Here is a 14,826-nt window from a genome sequence, read left to right as displayed (position 1 = left end):
CCTTCCACTCGCCAACCAGAAGGGGCTAGGGAAATAAAAGGCAGTGACTGGCACTCAGTATTAGCTTCCTGTGTGACCCACGACAAGTCCCTCGCCCTCTCAGGTCCTCGGCCTCCTCCTGGGTGTGACACCCGGTGGACAGACAGAGGCAGTGTGGAGCCGCAGACCCACAGACCAGGCCTGAGCCTTGGCTCAGCCACCTATTAGCTTGTCGCCCTGGGCAAATAATAGCTTCTCTGAGCCTCAGTGTGCTCTTCTATAAAATGGGGGGCAGAAGACTGACCGCCTGCCTTCGAAGGGTGGTCGTGAGAAGCAGAGGCTACCATGCCTGCAGTCTCAGTACGCAGTGCTGCATCCGCTACTGTCCCGAGGGCCTAAGGCCCTCGCTGAACGACAGGGCTGTGGCCTCCATCCTGTGGGTCAAAGGAGCAGCAGCCATGGGTGGGCACAGTGGTGGGGGGCTGCTGAGAAGAGAGTGTGCACCAGCCTGGCCCGGATCTAATGTGGCTACAGGGCTCAGTGGCCCAGACGCCCACCCCTTGCTTGTGCGCGGCCCTCAAGGGTTCCTTTGCAGGCAGTGACGTTGAGAGGATGCCGCTCTTCTTGGCTCTGCTGAGCCAGGCCACAGGCAGTGTGGTCACAGCCACAGACGGCGGGATACTGCGATCTCCCGCCACAGGGAGGAAGGGCTGGCCAGGTTTGACACCAGAGCCAAGCTGAGCCAACAGTCCCCAGAGGACAGTGAGTGAGACCTGGGCAGGGGGCAGGGACTGAGACCACACCTGACAAACTAGTGCACCTGCCTGAGGCCTTGGGGGAAGGTGTGGATCTTGGGAGCTCTGAGGGTCCTCGGAGGTCTCCTTAATCCTGGGTGCTCACTGCGTATGTCAACAAACTGAGGTCTGGGGCGGTGGGGCTCCAGGCCTCGCCTCCCTGGCCACACAGCCTCTTCCTCAGCCTGGGTTTCCACTGGTTTCCACCACCCCCCACCGCTAGGCGGGTCCTCCTGGCAGCGAGTCTCTCCTACACAGGGCGGTGTGGAACTCCTCGCTCCCGGGGCAGCTGAGAAGAACTGCCTGCTACTACTAGAGAAAAGCTCTCACCTTATACTGCTCCTGCAAGTCTCAGAAGAGGCAGCCCTATTTTCTCCCTGACAATGTCCCCCCACCCCTAGACATCCCAAGGACACCCTCAGCCCATACACTAGCCTACCTCGGAGAGCCTATCACAGAGACCCCGTGAAGGTCCAACCCCTTCACTCATCTCTTCAGCAAACACTCACTGGGCACCTGCAACGCGCCAGATCGAGCTGGGAACGAGGAGCGAGCAAGACTTGACCCGTCTGAAAAAGGAGCTTACCAGTTGTTAGGTAACCGTACTTATCAGGGAATTATGACAGAGACGGGTTTTCTGTGGGCCATGCAGAGGCCTCCTCTAGGGCTCCGACTCGACAGGGGGGCCACAGGGAGGGGACGTGCCCTGGGAGCCAGAGCCACAGAGGCAGAGTCCCAGAGGGGGCAGGTCTGTCCCCACCAGAGCCAAGCAGGTGTGGCTGAGACCGCCAGGGCAGAGGGAGTGGAGTGGAGAGGACCATGAGGCCCCGGGGGCCAGGGCAGCGTGGGCACTTTCCCAGGAGCAGAGGGGCCTGCTCCGATGTGCGCCTCCATCCCCACAGAGACCGCAGCAGCCTCTCCTCATTCGGGCTGTGGGCCCGGTGACTGCTCACAGGCTTTCCCTGGAGGAGCCCCAAATGGCAGGCCTTACTGTCAGTGGTGTCAGAGTTGTCACTGCTGATGGAGTATTTTCGCCTCTTCTCTTCCATCTGTAACGAAAGGCAGACCCCATTGTTCTCACAGGCAGCTCGGGAAACCCTCGATCCTCCTGAAAATCACCAGAAACCTACCTTCCCACACTCACCCTGCCCCAGCCAGCCCCACCGCCTCCCCATCTCCCTGGGTAGGGAGGGGAGAGGAGGCTGCACCTCCCATCTCCTGAGCCCATAGCCTCAGAGGAGCAGGAGTCTAGGACGAGGGGGCTTGCCCAGAACCAGCTTCCTTTCAAGGAAACCCAGGCCCATCAGAGAACCCACCCCCGTCCAAAAGCTGCAACTGGTGCCTTGCTGGGTGCCGAAGAGGGAAGGGCAGAGGAAACAAGATGGACTCTTCCAGGAGGACCACGCTGCCTGCGTTTATGGACAAGCCATCCCAGTCAGCACCGAGGACACGTCCTGAAAGGGGTGACCCGGAGGGTGGAGATGGGGGTGGGGACCAGGAGGCTCCAAACTGAGTCCCTGAGACACACCAGGCCCAGGGGTGACTGGTCCTGGGCACCCGCTCCCCCCCAGGGCCCTTCTCCTGGTAAAAGTACAAACCAACTGTATGGCGACTGCGGTATTTAACTTCAGGCTAAGAAGGGCAGCTCTCCCACACTCAGCTCACTCCTCTCCCTTCGCTGCCTCCAGTCTCTAGCAACCTGCTGAGCTGTGAGCTATTAGCTCCGTTTACTGGGGAGGCTCAGTGCCTTGTCCTGCTAGTAACTGGCTGAACTCAGATTTGAATCCACTTGGCCTGATCCCTAAAAGCCTGCATCAAGCTGCCCTCATCAGCTCCCACCTACTGGCAGTGCACCCCCTCCCGGCTCCCCTTCCCTCCCCCGCTATTTCCTCTAATCCTGCAGAGACCTGGGTGGCTGAGCCTGCTCCTGTGCCCTCTCGGAGGGGAGCACCCCGAGTGGCTGGTTAACCTGCCCTGGGTCTCAAGCCCAGAGCACTTTCCACCCCGTTCCAGTCTGGAACCCTGGCCACCTCCTTGCTCATAGCAAATGACAAGGAGCCGGTGTCAGCAGGGAAAAGCCCTACTGCCCCGCCCAGCCGAGGGCCTATCAGGCTCCCGGTCCCACCTATGATCCTATCTGCTACCTGCCAACACCCCAAGTCTGTCCGTGCCAGGCCTGGGGTTCCCCTCCACCTACTGCATGCAGCCATGCAGACCTCTGAGCTGACCGGGAGGCCCACCTGCCTTGGACTAAACCTGCCACCATGTCGCCCAACAGTGAGATCGGGACGACAGGAAGGTTCCCTGGGGCTGTGTGTGGCCCTGCTCTGAAGGTACAGACAAGGGCTCTGCAGAAGGGATGCAGGTACGGAGGGATGCCCGGCAGCATGAGCTGTACAGGTGGCCGGGAGGTGGGGACAACTGTGCCCCGGGTGGGGGACACCGTGGTACACGGGGACCTCACGAAGCCCCCAGAACAGACCCTGGGTACAGGTGGGCATGAGGGCTGCTTCCCTTTTGCAGATGAGGAAAACGAAGCAAAGAGGTGAAGTGACTTGCCCAAGATCGCAGTGCTTTTAAGAAATCTGATTTGAGAGGCCACGCTCTTGCCCTCTATTCCTCTCCCTGCCTCCGTGCAGTGGAGCGCATGCAGGCAGTGATGCCCTACCACCCACAGCCGCCTGTCCTTGGTGTCCTCTGGGGTCTGAGAATGAGTATACACAAAGCCCTGACTCTAACCTACACCTTGTCTATCCTACTGGTCAGGCAGGAGTCAGGGAGAGGTGCTACCAATGCACCCACCCGCTTTCCCCTGCAGCGGGCTGTCCAGGAATTGCATTTCTCTTCATTTCTAGCAAAGAGGGCACTTCCAAGCCTGGCTCTAACATAGCATACAAGCCACCACCCCTCACCAGACCAGAGACCACGGGAAAGGCATACCTCCCCGAGGACACACACTGGATCTGGATTTTTACATAAATCTCCTGAACTTAAAATGTTGGCAACTGATTCAGAACTTTAAAAACACTTGGAGAGGGCCAAACTAAACACATCTCTGGGCCAGAATCAGCTGGTGAGAGTCAATGAGAGCAGCAGAAAGCCCTGAGCACAGTGGTTGGCTCTCCACATAGGTGTCGGTTATGAATACCATGGCGGCCCTGGGCCAGGTAGAGACCTCCTACCGGTGCCCACCTGGGGGGCTCCTCAGAGGCAGCAGCACGCTGCATAGTAGGGCAGGTCCTCTAGACGAGGACTTCTGACGGCCAGCACTCTTCCCGTAATGCTGTGTCCTGCTGCCCAGGACCTGCCAGGGTGCAGACCTGCACCCCACCCTCCGCCAGTGCCCGTCCACCCTGCCCTCTGTCACACAGCCCAGAGTCCTCCTGGGCCGGAGTTATTAAGGGCGCAGATCTGGTAGTGGCCTGATTGAAACAATAACTAGGCTTCAGAAGAAAGTTACTGTCGGTGAGTGAAGCTTCTAGCCTTTGAACCAAGTCTGTTCCAAAGGCCTCCCCTGCCTCAGGTGAGCCTCCGCAGTCGGTGGCTAATGAAGCCCCAGAGGAGGCCTGGGCCCCACTGCGGGACAGCCTTTTGCCCCATGAACCCCCCACCATCCATCCTGGCAAGGGGGACAGGGAGGACTCCTTCACCAAAGCAGAAGTCTGAGACTGCAAATACGGGTGGGGGCTGGGGATGCTGAGACTTGACCTTGGCCTCTGGGTTTTCCCTCTCCACTGGTCCCTCCAAGTTCTCCCCAAGCCAGGTCTGCTCCAGGAGGTGTGTCACAAGGCACGTTCCTCCCACCTACAAGGGAGACTCAAGGAAGGAAAGCCCCCTTTCCTTCCGTTTGCACCTCCCACACTGTCCCCAGCACGGAGACACAGATAGGAAGCTCTCCTTTGGGAGTGTGGGTGTCAAAAGGTCACCCCAAAGCAGCAGCACCCCCACAGCCTCTCTGTGCGTCCCCTACCCCATAGTCACCCCCTGGCCAGTTCAGCGGGCTCTCCCTGCAGACACACTGTGAACCCACCCACCTGCCCCCACTTCTCCTGCCAAGAAGCGGGTCCAAGCCCTCTCATCTCCCGCCTGGACTCCTCATTGACCCCCCAGCTTCTACTATTGCTCCCTCACAATCCAGGACCCATGCAGCAGCCAGAACGATCTTCAAAAAGTATAAATCGGACCATGTGATGCCCCTACTTAAAATCTTTCAAAGGCTTTCTGCTGACCAAAGGGTAACACTCAAGCTCCTGACCCCGAGACCGCCCCTAACCTTCACAAGTGCACGCTGGGACCCCTACACAGCCCGTGTGCCCTCTGCCTGTAATGGTCTCGGCAGCCAGGGTACGTCCGACTTTCCATTTCTCAGGCTTCCGCTGAAATGTCACGGGCTCTACGCAGAGTGCCCGTTATTCGGTGTCTTTGGGGCACCCACCCAGTTTGTTTGCTGATCTACTTGTTAAACCTCCTCCTCCTCCAGAACGGACGGTCCACGGGAGTGAGCCCTCCTCGCACGGCACCCAGCACGGGACAGGGGCTCGATGCATGCAGAGTGCCAAGGGTATTCTCATCCCCTCCCTCTAGAGGTGCAGGGACCACACAGCCCAGCGGGCCTGCCTGGAGCTCGCAGGAACAAACACGCCGGCCCGGGATTTCGCCCTGTTTTCACAGCCCTCTTCCCCATCCTAACCTCACACATTTTCCAGGGCTCTTTATTTGGTCGGGCTCTTGGCTAATGATCAGTGCCAACTCAGTAATGGGGCAGCAATTTGGTGGCAGATGTTTTCTTGGCAGCCCTGGTCACTGGTCTTAGTGGGGGCCCCGGGTCTGGACTTGAAACACCAATGCCCAGTGCCAGCCCCCTTTAAAGACCTCTCTGCAAATAAACTCAAATAAACACCCCGGGCCTCCATTAACGCCCTTCCAGCTGACCCTGGGAACAGTGGGCCTTTCAGGCTTGCTACTGCAGCCGCTCCCCGGGCAGTTAAAACACCCCAACCTGGCCTCCGGCCGCTCCTCTCTGGGGGCCACCAGGCCTGCCCTGACCGCCACCACACACAGCAGGATTTCGTCTTCCTCCTTCAAAAAAGGGGAGTGGGGGAGGCTCTCAGGCAGGCAATTTACCATTCCAGACACAATCTTTCAAAGAGAAACAAAAACTCTCCCTGTCTGAGGCAGACCACTAAGGCGTGTGTGTAATAAGATGCTAATACAATTTAATGATATTTCGGCTGGAAAACCTGTCCTCAGAGCCTCCTTGTGTCGGGAAGGCCAGACATTCAGAAAACAAGAACTGCTAGTCTTAAACGGCTTTAAACTGGGGTCAGGGCCCCGCTCCTTCCTATCTCTCATTAATGTTAATGCCTTCTCGGGGGCAGTAACTGCCACTGCAGAAATGATTGTGTACACACAGACCCTCACACTTGCTTCTCCGGGCACAGGGGAGACCAACCTCTCCTCCGACACCCATCATCTCCCACCTGCAGTTCCAAGTGTCCCACAGTGCACCCAGCTCCCCTGGAGCATGCGGCCCGCGCCCCCCCTCCAGGCCCAGTTCTGGGGACATACCAAGGGGATCCTGGGAGAGTGAAAGGGGCTTTGTCTACTTTGTCCTTCGGCACCTCTCACCCTACTCTCCACCTCAGAGAGGGCAGAGCTCAGTCCGCTTGCTCCCACAGATGACTGCCCACTGGCAACTGCAGGGTCCTTCTGACCCCTTCTTCAGAGAAGGGGGTTGGCTCTTCGGCCAAGCCTAAAGGGGAGAGATCAAAGGTCAAAGCTGCATTTGGACCCTCTCCAAGTCATTAATAATAGTAGTTAGAATGACTAATACTAATCAAGCGCTTACCACATGCCTGGCTTTGGGTTTAGTCTTCTTTATGGTAGGTACTGTTATTAACCCTATCTGCAGATGAAGAAACTGAGGCACGGATTAACTGGCATTCTGGTGACTGCACAGCTAGTGTTCAAAGCTAAGCGATCTGATCCCAGATGGGGTACCCCACCCACTGGGCGGCCGTGCACAGGATGACCCTTCCTGAGTGCGGCCGCTACTCCAGGCTCCCCTGGATTGTCTGAGAACCCTCCTGGAGTCCTCGGCTTTGAGCCACTCGGGAAGGGTCCTAGGTAGGGAGCAGGGAAAGCGAGCTGTACTCCCCTCCTCACAGCTCTGACCTGGCCCTCCCTCAGAGAACCTAAAGGGAGCAGCGTGAGGCCCACCGGGAGCCTGCTGCATGAACTGGGGCGAATTTGGAGTGGAGGCCTCCGACCTGGGTCTCGGGCATAAGACAGCCATCACCCTGGTAACTGGAACATCAGTTAACCAGAACACCCTGCCCCCAACCTCCAGGATGTGGAAGTTGGTGTCAAAAGTGTCAAAGGCCTGACCTCCACTCCGGGTTGAGCCTGGGGCCTGGGGAACAGCCATCCCACCCCACCTGTCATAAAAGCTAAGTGAGATTTCTGACAGCCCCTTGGATCAGTGTTACTGGCTGTTCAGCTAGGCAATTTAGGGAAAGGAAAAGCCTGTTGGATGGGAAACGCTCTGGAAACATTTGCTGCATCTCAAGCCCAAACAACTTTATCCTTAAACACTTCATCTCCAAAAGTGCTGGGGAGACCCTTGGCCAAACAGTTTCACATCCAACATTCCCTGCAAGTCCTGCTTGCTGCCTGGGGCGAGGACTTCCCTCTGCGAGGCATTTGCTGTGGAACCAAATGCTTTTCCACTCTAAACAACGGCCAACAGCACTTCGGACAACTAAGAGGGCTCCAGATCAAACAAACAGCCCTTTTTTTCTACCATGCAAACTTTCTCAATAAATTATTCGCCCACTTCGGATCAAAGCCTGTTTTTGCAGCCTGTGACCTAAAAAGCAAATAGCATCTCTTAAACATGAAAGCCCTCCTCCCTGCCTGGGTAGGCTTCATTACTCATTCCTTCCCCTTACAGTTATTCTGTTGTTATTTCCCTCCTCTGCTGGCGGGTCCCAACCTGCCCCAGGAAGATAGGACAGGAGGGATGGATGGTGCGTTCACTTGGGGCCCTGAGGTGAGAGAGGAAGTCAGGGTAGGGGAGAAGCCAGCACCCTGAGAACCCAGGAAACAGGGCCAGCCCTGGTTGGCAGCTCCCTGTCAGGTCCTTTTGCCAAATGTCCTACTGGGAATTTTACCAGTGCAGGGAGTTAATACCACCCTGGGAAGAGGGGCCAGGTGGTCCTACCACCACCGGGGCCCGGGACTCAGTTTGCAAGCAGAACCGCGAAGGGGGCCTCCTGACAGCTTGCCCGGGCTCAAAGGTCAGGGATCCTCCCCTTTCAGCAAAGGTAAGAGGGGAAGCCAGGCACGCCTACTCAGCGCTTCCCCACCCCCTTCCGCAATGCTGAGTGCAAATATGATGCCCCCTGATGACCCCCCTGCAGAGTTTCAGCCTCTGGGTGAAACTGTCCCAGAATCCTGCACACGAGAAGGGGTTGGGGAGGGGGTGTGCTGAGTGCAGGGGCAAGGTTTGGAAATCTGCAGAGAACAGAGTTTCCGGCTGCAGCGTGCCCTTGGCACCGGGCAAAGGGAAACATGGCCCTTCCCGCCCCCACCAGCCCTGGGCACCAGACTTGCAGCGAGGATGGTAAGAAAAAAAAAAAAGAAAGATAAAAGAAAAAGAAAAGTCAACTGCCCCGGCGGGTGGCAGAGGCTGGAAGGGGGGGGCGGGGGGAAGGATGGCATGCGCCTCCAGCCTGCCCCTGGAGGCAGTCCTCGGGACGGCAGGCTGGAGGCGCGCCGGCGTGATTCCGACCGCGGGAGCCGGGAGGAGGAGCCGGAGGTGGCTGCGGGGGGCTCCGGCCCAGGCCAAGGAAGGGCAAGAGGCGGTTGGGGCCGAGGGCAGCGCCGGGAGGTGGACTGGACGCCTGGGGCAGGGGAAGGGGTTTAGGTGAAGCGGGTAAGGGCCCCGCGCCCCTTGGGGGGTGGACAGCTGTGTATGATAGGGAACTGGGTGTGTGTTTGGGGGGGGGGTGTTCTGGGCCTCTGGAAGGTACAGTGAAGCCTTCCTGCCTGCCTCACAGACATCCCCATCTTCAGACAGAACAGCTACTAATTGTCAGGCTGACCCCCCTCTCATCCCTTGGCCTGGAGAAGAGGGTGTGTTAGGGCTCAGGATGGGCGGGAAGGGACCGGAGGGAGCCACAAGTCTGCACACCAGCGGGAGGAGGCGGGCGGGAGCCGCTCCGCAGGCGCAGGCGAGTGGGTGGGAAGGAGGGAGGGAGAGGAAGAGAGGAAGGAGGTGAGGCCGGGAAGATGCCACTGCCGGGGGCGGGGCCGGGCCGGGGATCCGGGAGAGGGACTGCAGCGGTGCTTGGTGGGGGCGGGGGCTGCAGTGTCACTCATTTGGGGGTCGGGTGTGTTAAGTCCAGGCTGGGGCTGCCACTTGCCTACGTCTTCCCGGTACCACCCAGGGCGCAGGGGCGGAGGTGGAGGGCCAGGGACTGCAGAACCATCCCCGGAGCGGGACGCGAACCGGCTGAGTTGGGAGAAGGTAAACAAGGGCCACGCCCCCTGCCGTCGCCCCGCGGGCGCGCACCCGCCGCTCCGGCCGCCGCGGGTACATTTCCACTCTCCCAGCGCTTCTCCCCCGCCGGACTCCCGCGCAGCCCCGGAGGGGGGAGCTGCCCCTGACCCAGCCCGCATCCCCGGGGCCGGGGCTGCACACCCTACATACTTACCTGGAAAGGGCGTCCCCCACCCCTACAAAAAACTGTTTAATTTGTGCAGAGCCTCCGCGCCCGGGAGCTGAGCATGCTGCCCCCGCGTGCAGCGCCCGCGTGCACCCAGCCCAGAGAGGGGGCGACAGGGCGGAGGCGGTGGCCCCCGGAAGGTGTCTGGGACCCGGCCGGCTGCACGTGAGCCCAGCGCGGGTCATGTGCACCGGCTCAGCCCGGTTCGGCGCCCGGACGTGCTGCGTATCAACAAAATGAAACTCGGGGCGACAGGAGGGCAGTTGGCTCCGGTTCCTCCAAACCCTCGTCCCCGGCCGCGCGACCTCCCCTCAGCACTGGTCTCCCGCCGCAGCCCCTCTGCCCGGCTGGAGCCGCGGGGCAAGTTGCAGCCCCGGCGCGCCCCCGCCCGCTCGCGCCCCCTTGCCGGCCCGGGGGCGCTTTGCCGCAGTCATTAATAAAGAAGGTCGCCAAACTCACCCTTCCAAAAGTTGTTGTTGCATGCGCCCCTCTCAGCCTCCCCGCAATGTACTCTTTAAAACACGACTGACCAACATGCGCAATCTCTCTCTCCTGTGCTGTGCATCCCCCCTCCCCCCGCGCGCTGGCTTCCTAGAACAGGCAGCCAGCAGGAGAGAGAGGGAGCGAGCGAGCTAGAGAGAGAGAGCGCGAGCGAGCGCGAGAGAGAGAGAGAGAGAGAGCGAGAGCGAGGAGCGCTGGCAGATCTGTTGCAAAAACACAAAATAACGCTGTGGAGATGTGCAGGGCCCATAGCCGGGGGATGGATCTTACCTTGCTCCGTGGTGCCCTTCCGAGGGGCGCTGCCCTCGGCTACGCGCCGCGGCAGGGGCCGGCGCGGGAAGGATGCTCCCGAAATCCGGAGCTCCTGGGGCCGGTGCGGACGGGCGGGGGGCGCGCATCCATCCGGGGTCGCGGCGTCCCCGCTCCCGCACCCCTGCCGGGGACGGTTCAGCCCACGGGACCCAAGCCCTTGCCACCTAGGAGTGGGCGCAAAGTAACTCCATGGACGCTACTCACCCTCCCCCCCCAAATAGCCTCCAACTGCGATGGCCGCGGTCGGCACCATTCACCAAACCCCTGTGTATGTTTCTGTTTCTTTTTAAACCAAGACTTCCTTGTGATCTCTTTAGAAAAAAAAAAATGTGTTGGGGTGGGGGTGGGGGCAGGCGGGAGGAGCAAGGGAGGGGGAGTAGCCACTTTTTTCTTATTCAGTCGGATCTCCACTCCTGACAACCCTCGTCGCCCCCCCCCCCCCCCTCCCTGCGCCCAGTTGTTTGGCTTCAACGGCGGGTCCAGGTAGCGTTGCAGGCCTCGGGAGGGAGGGTGCCCTGCCGGGCCGCTCGTTTGCCTGCACCTCGAGCCCGGACTTCCCACGGGCTCTGGGGCGCCCCCAGCCCGCCCTGTCCCCAGGGCCGGGCCCGAGCGGCGGCTGAGCCCGTGCAAGTCCCATCAGGTCTGCTCACACTTCACACACTCACACACATACCCCGCCCCTCCACTCTCTCACTCACACTTTCTGCTCACACCCCGCCCCCTTCTCGCCTCAGACCCGGGCGGCGCCCCCCGCAACCCTAAAAAAAAAAAAGCAAGCTTATACTTAAAAAAATCTTTTGGCGCCATATTAATGACGTACTTAAAATTTGCCATTTTTTCCCTGCGTCAAAAAGACGTTTCTTTGCAAATAGCCCGAAGGCGACACTCGCGGAGGGAACGAGGTTTGCATTGAGCACCCGCCTCCCGGAGCTCCAGCGCTGGAAGACCCTCGCCCTAGGCCCTGCTCCTGAATCGCTGGTTTAAAAATGGGAATCGAATAAATCGCGTGGCGTTTTACAGCGCCAGAAGTGAGAAGAAAAGTGCTGGCAGGAGCGGAGGGGAGGGGCGCGCGCGAGTCTGGGGGAGGGGGGCGCGGCCCTCCCCCCTCCCCTCAAGCAGCTGGAAACTAACATCTCGGGCAAGGGAAACTCGAAATTGTGGGCGACCTCGAAAAAGGAGGGGCAGTTCATGGGGAGGGTCCCTCTCGGGTTCGTCGCCCCCTCCTCCCGCCCGGGTGCCTCCTGGCACCCAGCACTGCCCCGCATTTCCGGGGGGTGGGGAACGCAGTGATGGGTGGGTGGCTGGCTGGCTGCACGTCCTGGCCCCAGAGGAGCTTCTCCCTTGGTTGTCCTTCCCACTCCCCCTAAAGGGTTAAAAACCGAGGGGCAACTTCCAAAGGCTGGCATTAGGCGAGGAAGCGGGGCGCCCCTTTTCCCCACCCTTTGCCTCCTTGCCCCTCCTCCTCCAGCTCCACTTCCCGACTTGACCTTGTGGTGCACAAACAGTACGCTCGGATCCTTGCAGTTTCTGGAAGAAGAGCTTGCGCTCGCCCAGCAGGCGGACTGTGGGGCGGCTCGCGGGCGGTGGCGGGACCTTGGGTCTGTTCCCGGAGCCGCGGGCCACACCCACTCAACCCGTTGTGCCCGCCGCGCTCACCTTCTCTCGAGGAAGGAGCAGGACTGGCCTCCTGGATGGGGAGGTGTGAGAGGCAACTGCAGCCTTGTCTGGATGCTCCCAGCTGGGCAGGAGGTGGTCTGGCCTCAGGTGGGGTTTGGGGGTGGGGGAGACCTGGGAGCCTGGCCCAATGTCCCCAGGTGTCATTGCCAACTTTTTCTTCCCCTTACCTTTTGGCAGCCCTCAAAGATTATCCAATAATTTTTTCAGCTCACCTTTGACTCTGAAAGCACATTGGTTGAGTTATGAACTGGGCCAGCAACCACCTCCCCTCTCCAAGACTGAAGGTTGTTTATTCTTTCATTACCCTCCACCCTCTTTCATGGGAAGATAAATATTCCATTTACATAAGGTGACATTTATGTCACAGTTAAGAAGATTCCTGATGTCATGAACACATTTGCTTATAGGAGAAATAAATCTAATAATAAACTCAGAATAGCACACATCTTCTGATGGGGTTGATTGTCTACACAACAAAGAGGGCATGATGGGTCTGAAATAGCACTTTTTGCAACAAGAAAGAAATAGAAGCTCAAAGGATGTCAGTGCAACATTTCCTTGGCCTTCACTCACAAAGTCTGGGAAGGCTTGTCTGGCAAGAGGGAGGGGCTGAGCATCACCTCTGGGGTAGACCTCACTCTTGCTCTCCATAGCCAGTTGGCAGGATCTGCCCAGCCCCAAGCTCAGTGGCTAGAGACAGAGGTGGCAGGCATTGACTGAGTAACAAAATGGTTAAATACTTGGGTTCTAATCCTGACCCTTCAGTTCAGCAGCTGCTGATGTGGACATCAGTAGTAAATTCCTCTCTGGCTCCCTTTTTCCTCGTCTGTGGAACGGAGTGATGGCTGGGTTCCCCAGGCCATGTGCGTGTGCACACACGTATGTACCACATGTGCACATGCATGCTATATGTGTAAAACAAGGCCCAGCTCAGGGTGCACAGTGCACATTAGCACCTTCCCCAGTGCCCACATTTTGGAGGAGAGAATGTGCCAGCTCTTCACCTTGGAAAACTGGGGGTCAGTGATTTCTGTCTCACTGTCTCTGAGAACAAACACAAGATCTCCCAGTGTGGGCTAAAGGAAAATGTGGGAGAAGAAACTGACAGATGGTGGGCTTCTTGGTCATGGTCCAGACGTCAGCCTCAGCCACACATCTGAGATGGGAATGAGGGTACCAGTTTAGGGGGTGCAGTCCAAGGACACCACTCTGGTTAGGGCTAGTTGCAGAGCGTTTACGTGCAAGGAGCAGACTGGACAGGCTCCTCTTAGCCATCGGGATCCCACGAACCCTGGCAAGCAGTGAAAAGGTGTCCTAGAGAGACGGGAGTGGAGGGAACGCCGTTTGAAGAGCGCCTGCTCCGGCTGTGCCCTGTGCGAGCCGTCCCATTTCACCCTCTTACTATTCAGAGCAGTGTAGTAACTTACCCCCAGTCACACAGCTAGCCAGTGGTACAAAATTGGCACCTAGCCCAACTGACCTTGAAACCCAGGTGTTTTCCATTTTACCACACTGCCAGAAATAAAAAGTATCCGTATCGTTGGCTTGATTGAGGAGGGGAGCCTGCTTGCTGTTTAGGTAAGAAAGAATTTTATGGGCAGCACTTTGCTTCTGAGGTGCTTCCCTGCGTTCGGGTATGACCCATGTCCCCTAAAAAGTCCTTGGAAGATACTTCTTGTTTAGGACTGGAAGCTCCATCAAAATCCTTGGCTTTCTACAGCTCTCTGCTACTGTTTAAGGTTAACCTTGGAAATGTTAACAGAACGATAACCGTAAAGCTAATTATAACTCTTTAATGTTTATTAAAAGTCTCACAAATCATTAACTTTTCACAGAAAAAAAATGGAAAGCATAGAGTTCTTAGAGATATAATCAGTCTTTTTTTTTCCCACAAATATTTATTGAGCGCTTCCAGTGTGCCCGGGGTCATTCGTGTGCTGGGGACACGGCACACAGGTGCCACACGAAAGTGCCCGCTGTCATGCAGTCCACTTTCTAGTGCAGGGAGCTACACATTTTTTTAGAAAGTAAAAAAATATATTATATTTGGGGATAATTGCTATGCAGAAAAATGAAGTGGGAAAGGGCAATGAGGGACTGTGAGGATGCAATTTCAATACAGTCCTCGGGGAAGAGCTCACTGGGAAGGTGGCTTTTGAGTAAAGGACGTGAAGGGTGAGCTGTGAGGGCTGACGGGGAAGAGCATCCTAAGCCCAGGTTCTCAACCTGGAGTCCACACACACCCGCTTCAGGGATCTGTGGATAGAATGCAGGGGGTGGTGATCTTAGAAGGGAAAAAAATATTTTCACTAATGAAAATTCAGCATGTTCTTCGATTATAAATGCACACTGCAAATCACAGTGATGTTAGTAGCACCTGTGACATTGTTGCTAGCAGAAATCACAGATATTGTCATGTCACATTACAGTTGTTGAAAATATATTAAAATATCATTATACTCCTCACTGCTTCAAAGTGCTGCTGGCTCTTGTAATTTAATGAGTTAATAAGAAACATACATTGCTAATTACACATTTTAAAATATTTTGAGAGTTGTGTTTCAATATCATTTGTTTCCTTTATTATTTATATAAGTCATTTTTATGGGTTTGATGACATTATACTCAGGACAAGCCCATAAACACCCTGGACCGCCACAGGGCCCACGGCGCACAATGAGAGGCTGAGAGCCCCTGTGTCTACAGAGACCAGCAGGTGCAAAGGCCCTGAGGCAAGAAGGTCCTTCATATGTGCCTGTACAAGGAAGGGTGGTATAAGGCATTATCAGCCCAATGATTAGAAATTTGGCTTTTGCGTGGAGTAATATGGAGAG

General features: G+C 57.3%; 1 protein-coding gene across 9 annotated transcripts in view; it reads right to left on the bottom strand.

Moving 5' to 3' along the window:
- JADE2 (jade family PHD finger 2) overlaps positions 1–11,918 on the bottom strand; it is a 49,282-nt gene extending 37,364 nt beyond the window's left edge. The window contains exons 1-4 of one of the 9 annotated variants that reach the window (XM_036014166.1): positions 11,803–11,918; positions 10,274–10,479; positions 6,342–6,525; positions 1,765–1,822 (exon numbers count right to left, since the gene is read on the bottom strand). In XM_036014166.1, coding sequence (XP_035870059.1) covers positions 1,765–1,822 — 58 coding nt within the window. In that variant the 5' untranslated portion in view covers positions 6,342–6,525; positions 10,274–10,479; positions 11,803–11,918. Of the gene's footprint in view, positions 1–1,764; positions 1,823–5,772; positions 5,823–6,341; positions 6,526–6,621; positions 6,804–9,961; positions 10,147–10,273; positions 11,007–11,802 lie in introns of those variants that run through there. The other 8 variants (XM_036014168.1, XM_036014165.1, XM_028527307.1 and 5 more) reach the window with 8 other exon arrangements.
- Between the last annotated feature and the right edge of the window lie 2,908 nt (positions 11,919–14,826).

Source organism: Phyllostomus discolor, chromosome 13, assembly GCF_004126475.2.
Source record: "Phyllostomus discolor isolate MPI-MPIP mPhyDis1 chromosome 13, mPhyDis1.pri.v3, whole genome shotgun sequence".
Classification (NCBI taxonomy): Eukaryota; Metazoa; Chordata; class Mammalia; order Chiroptera; family Phyllostomidae; genus Phyllostomus; species Phyllostomus discolor.
This window is presented reverse-complemented; position numbering and strand designations above follow the sequence as displayed.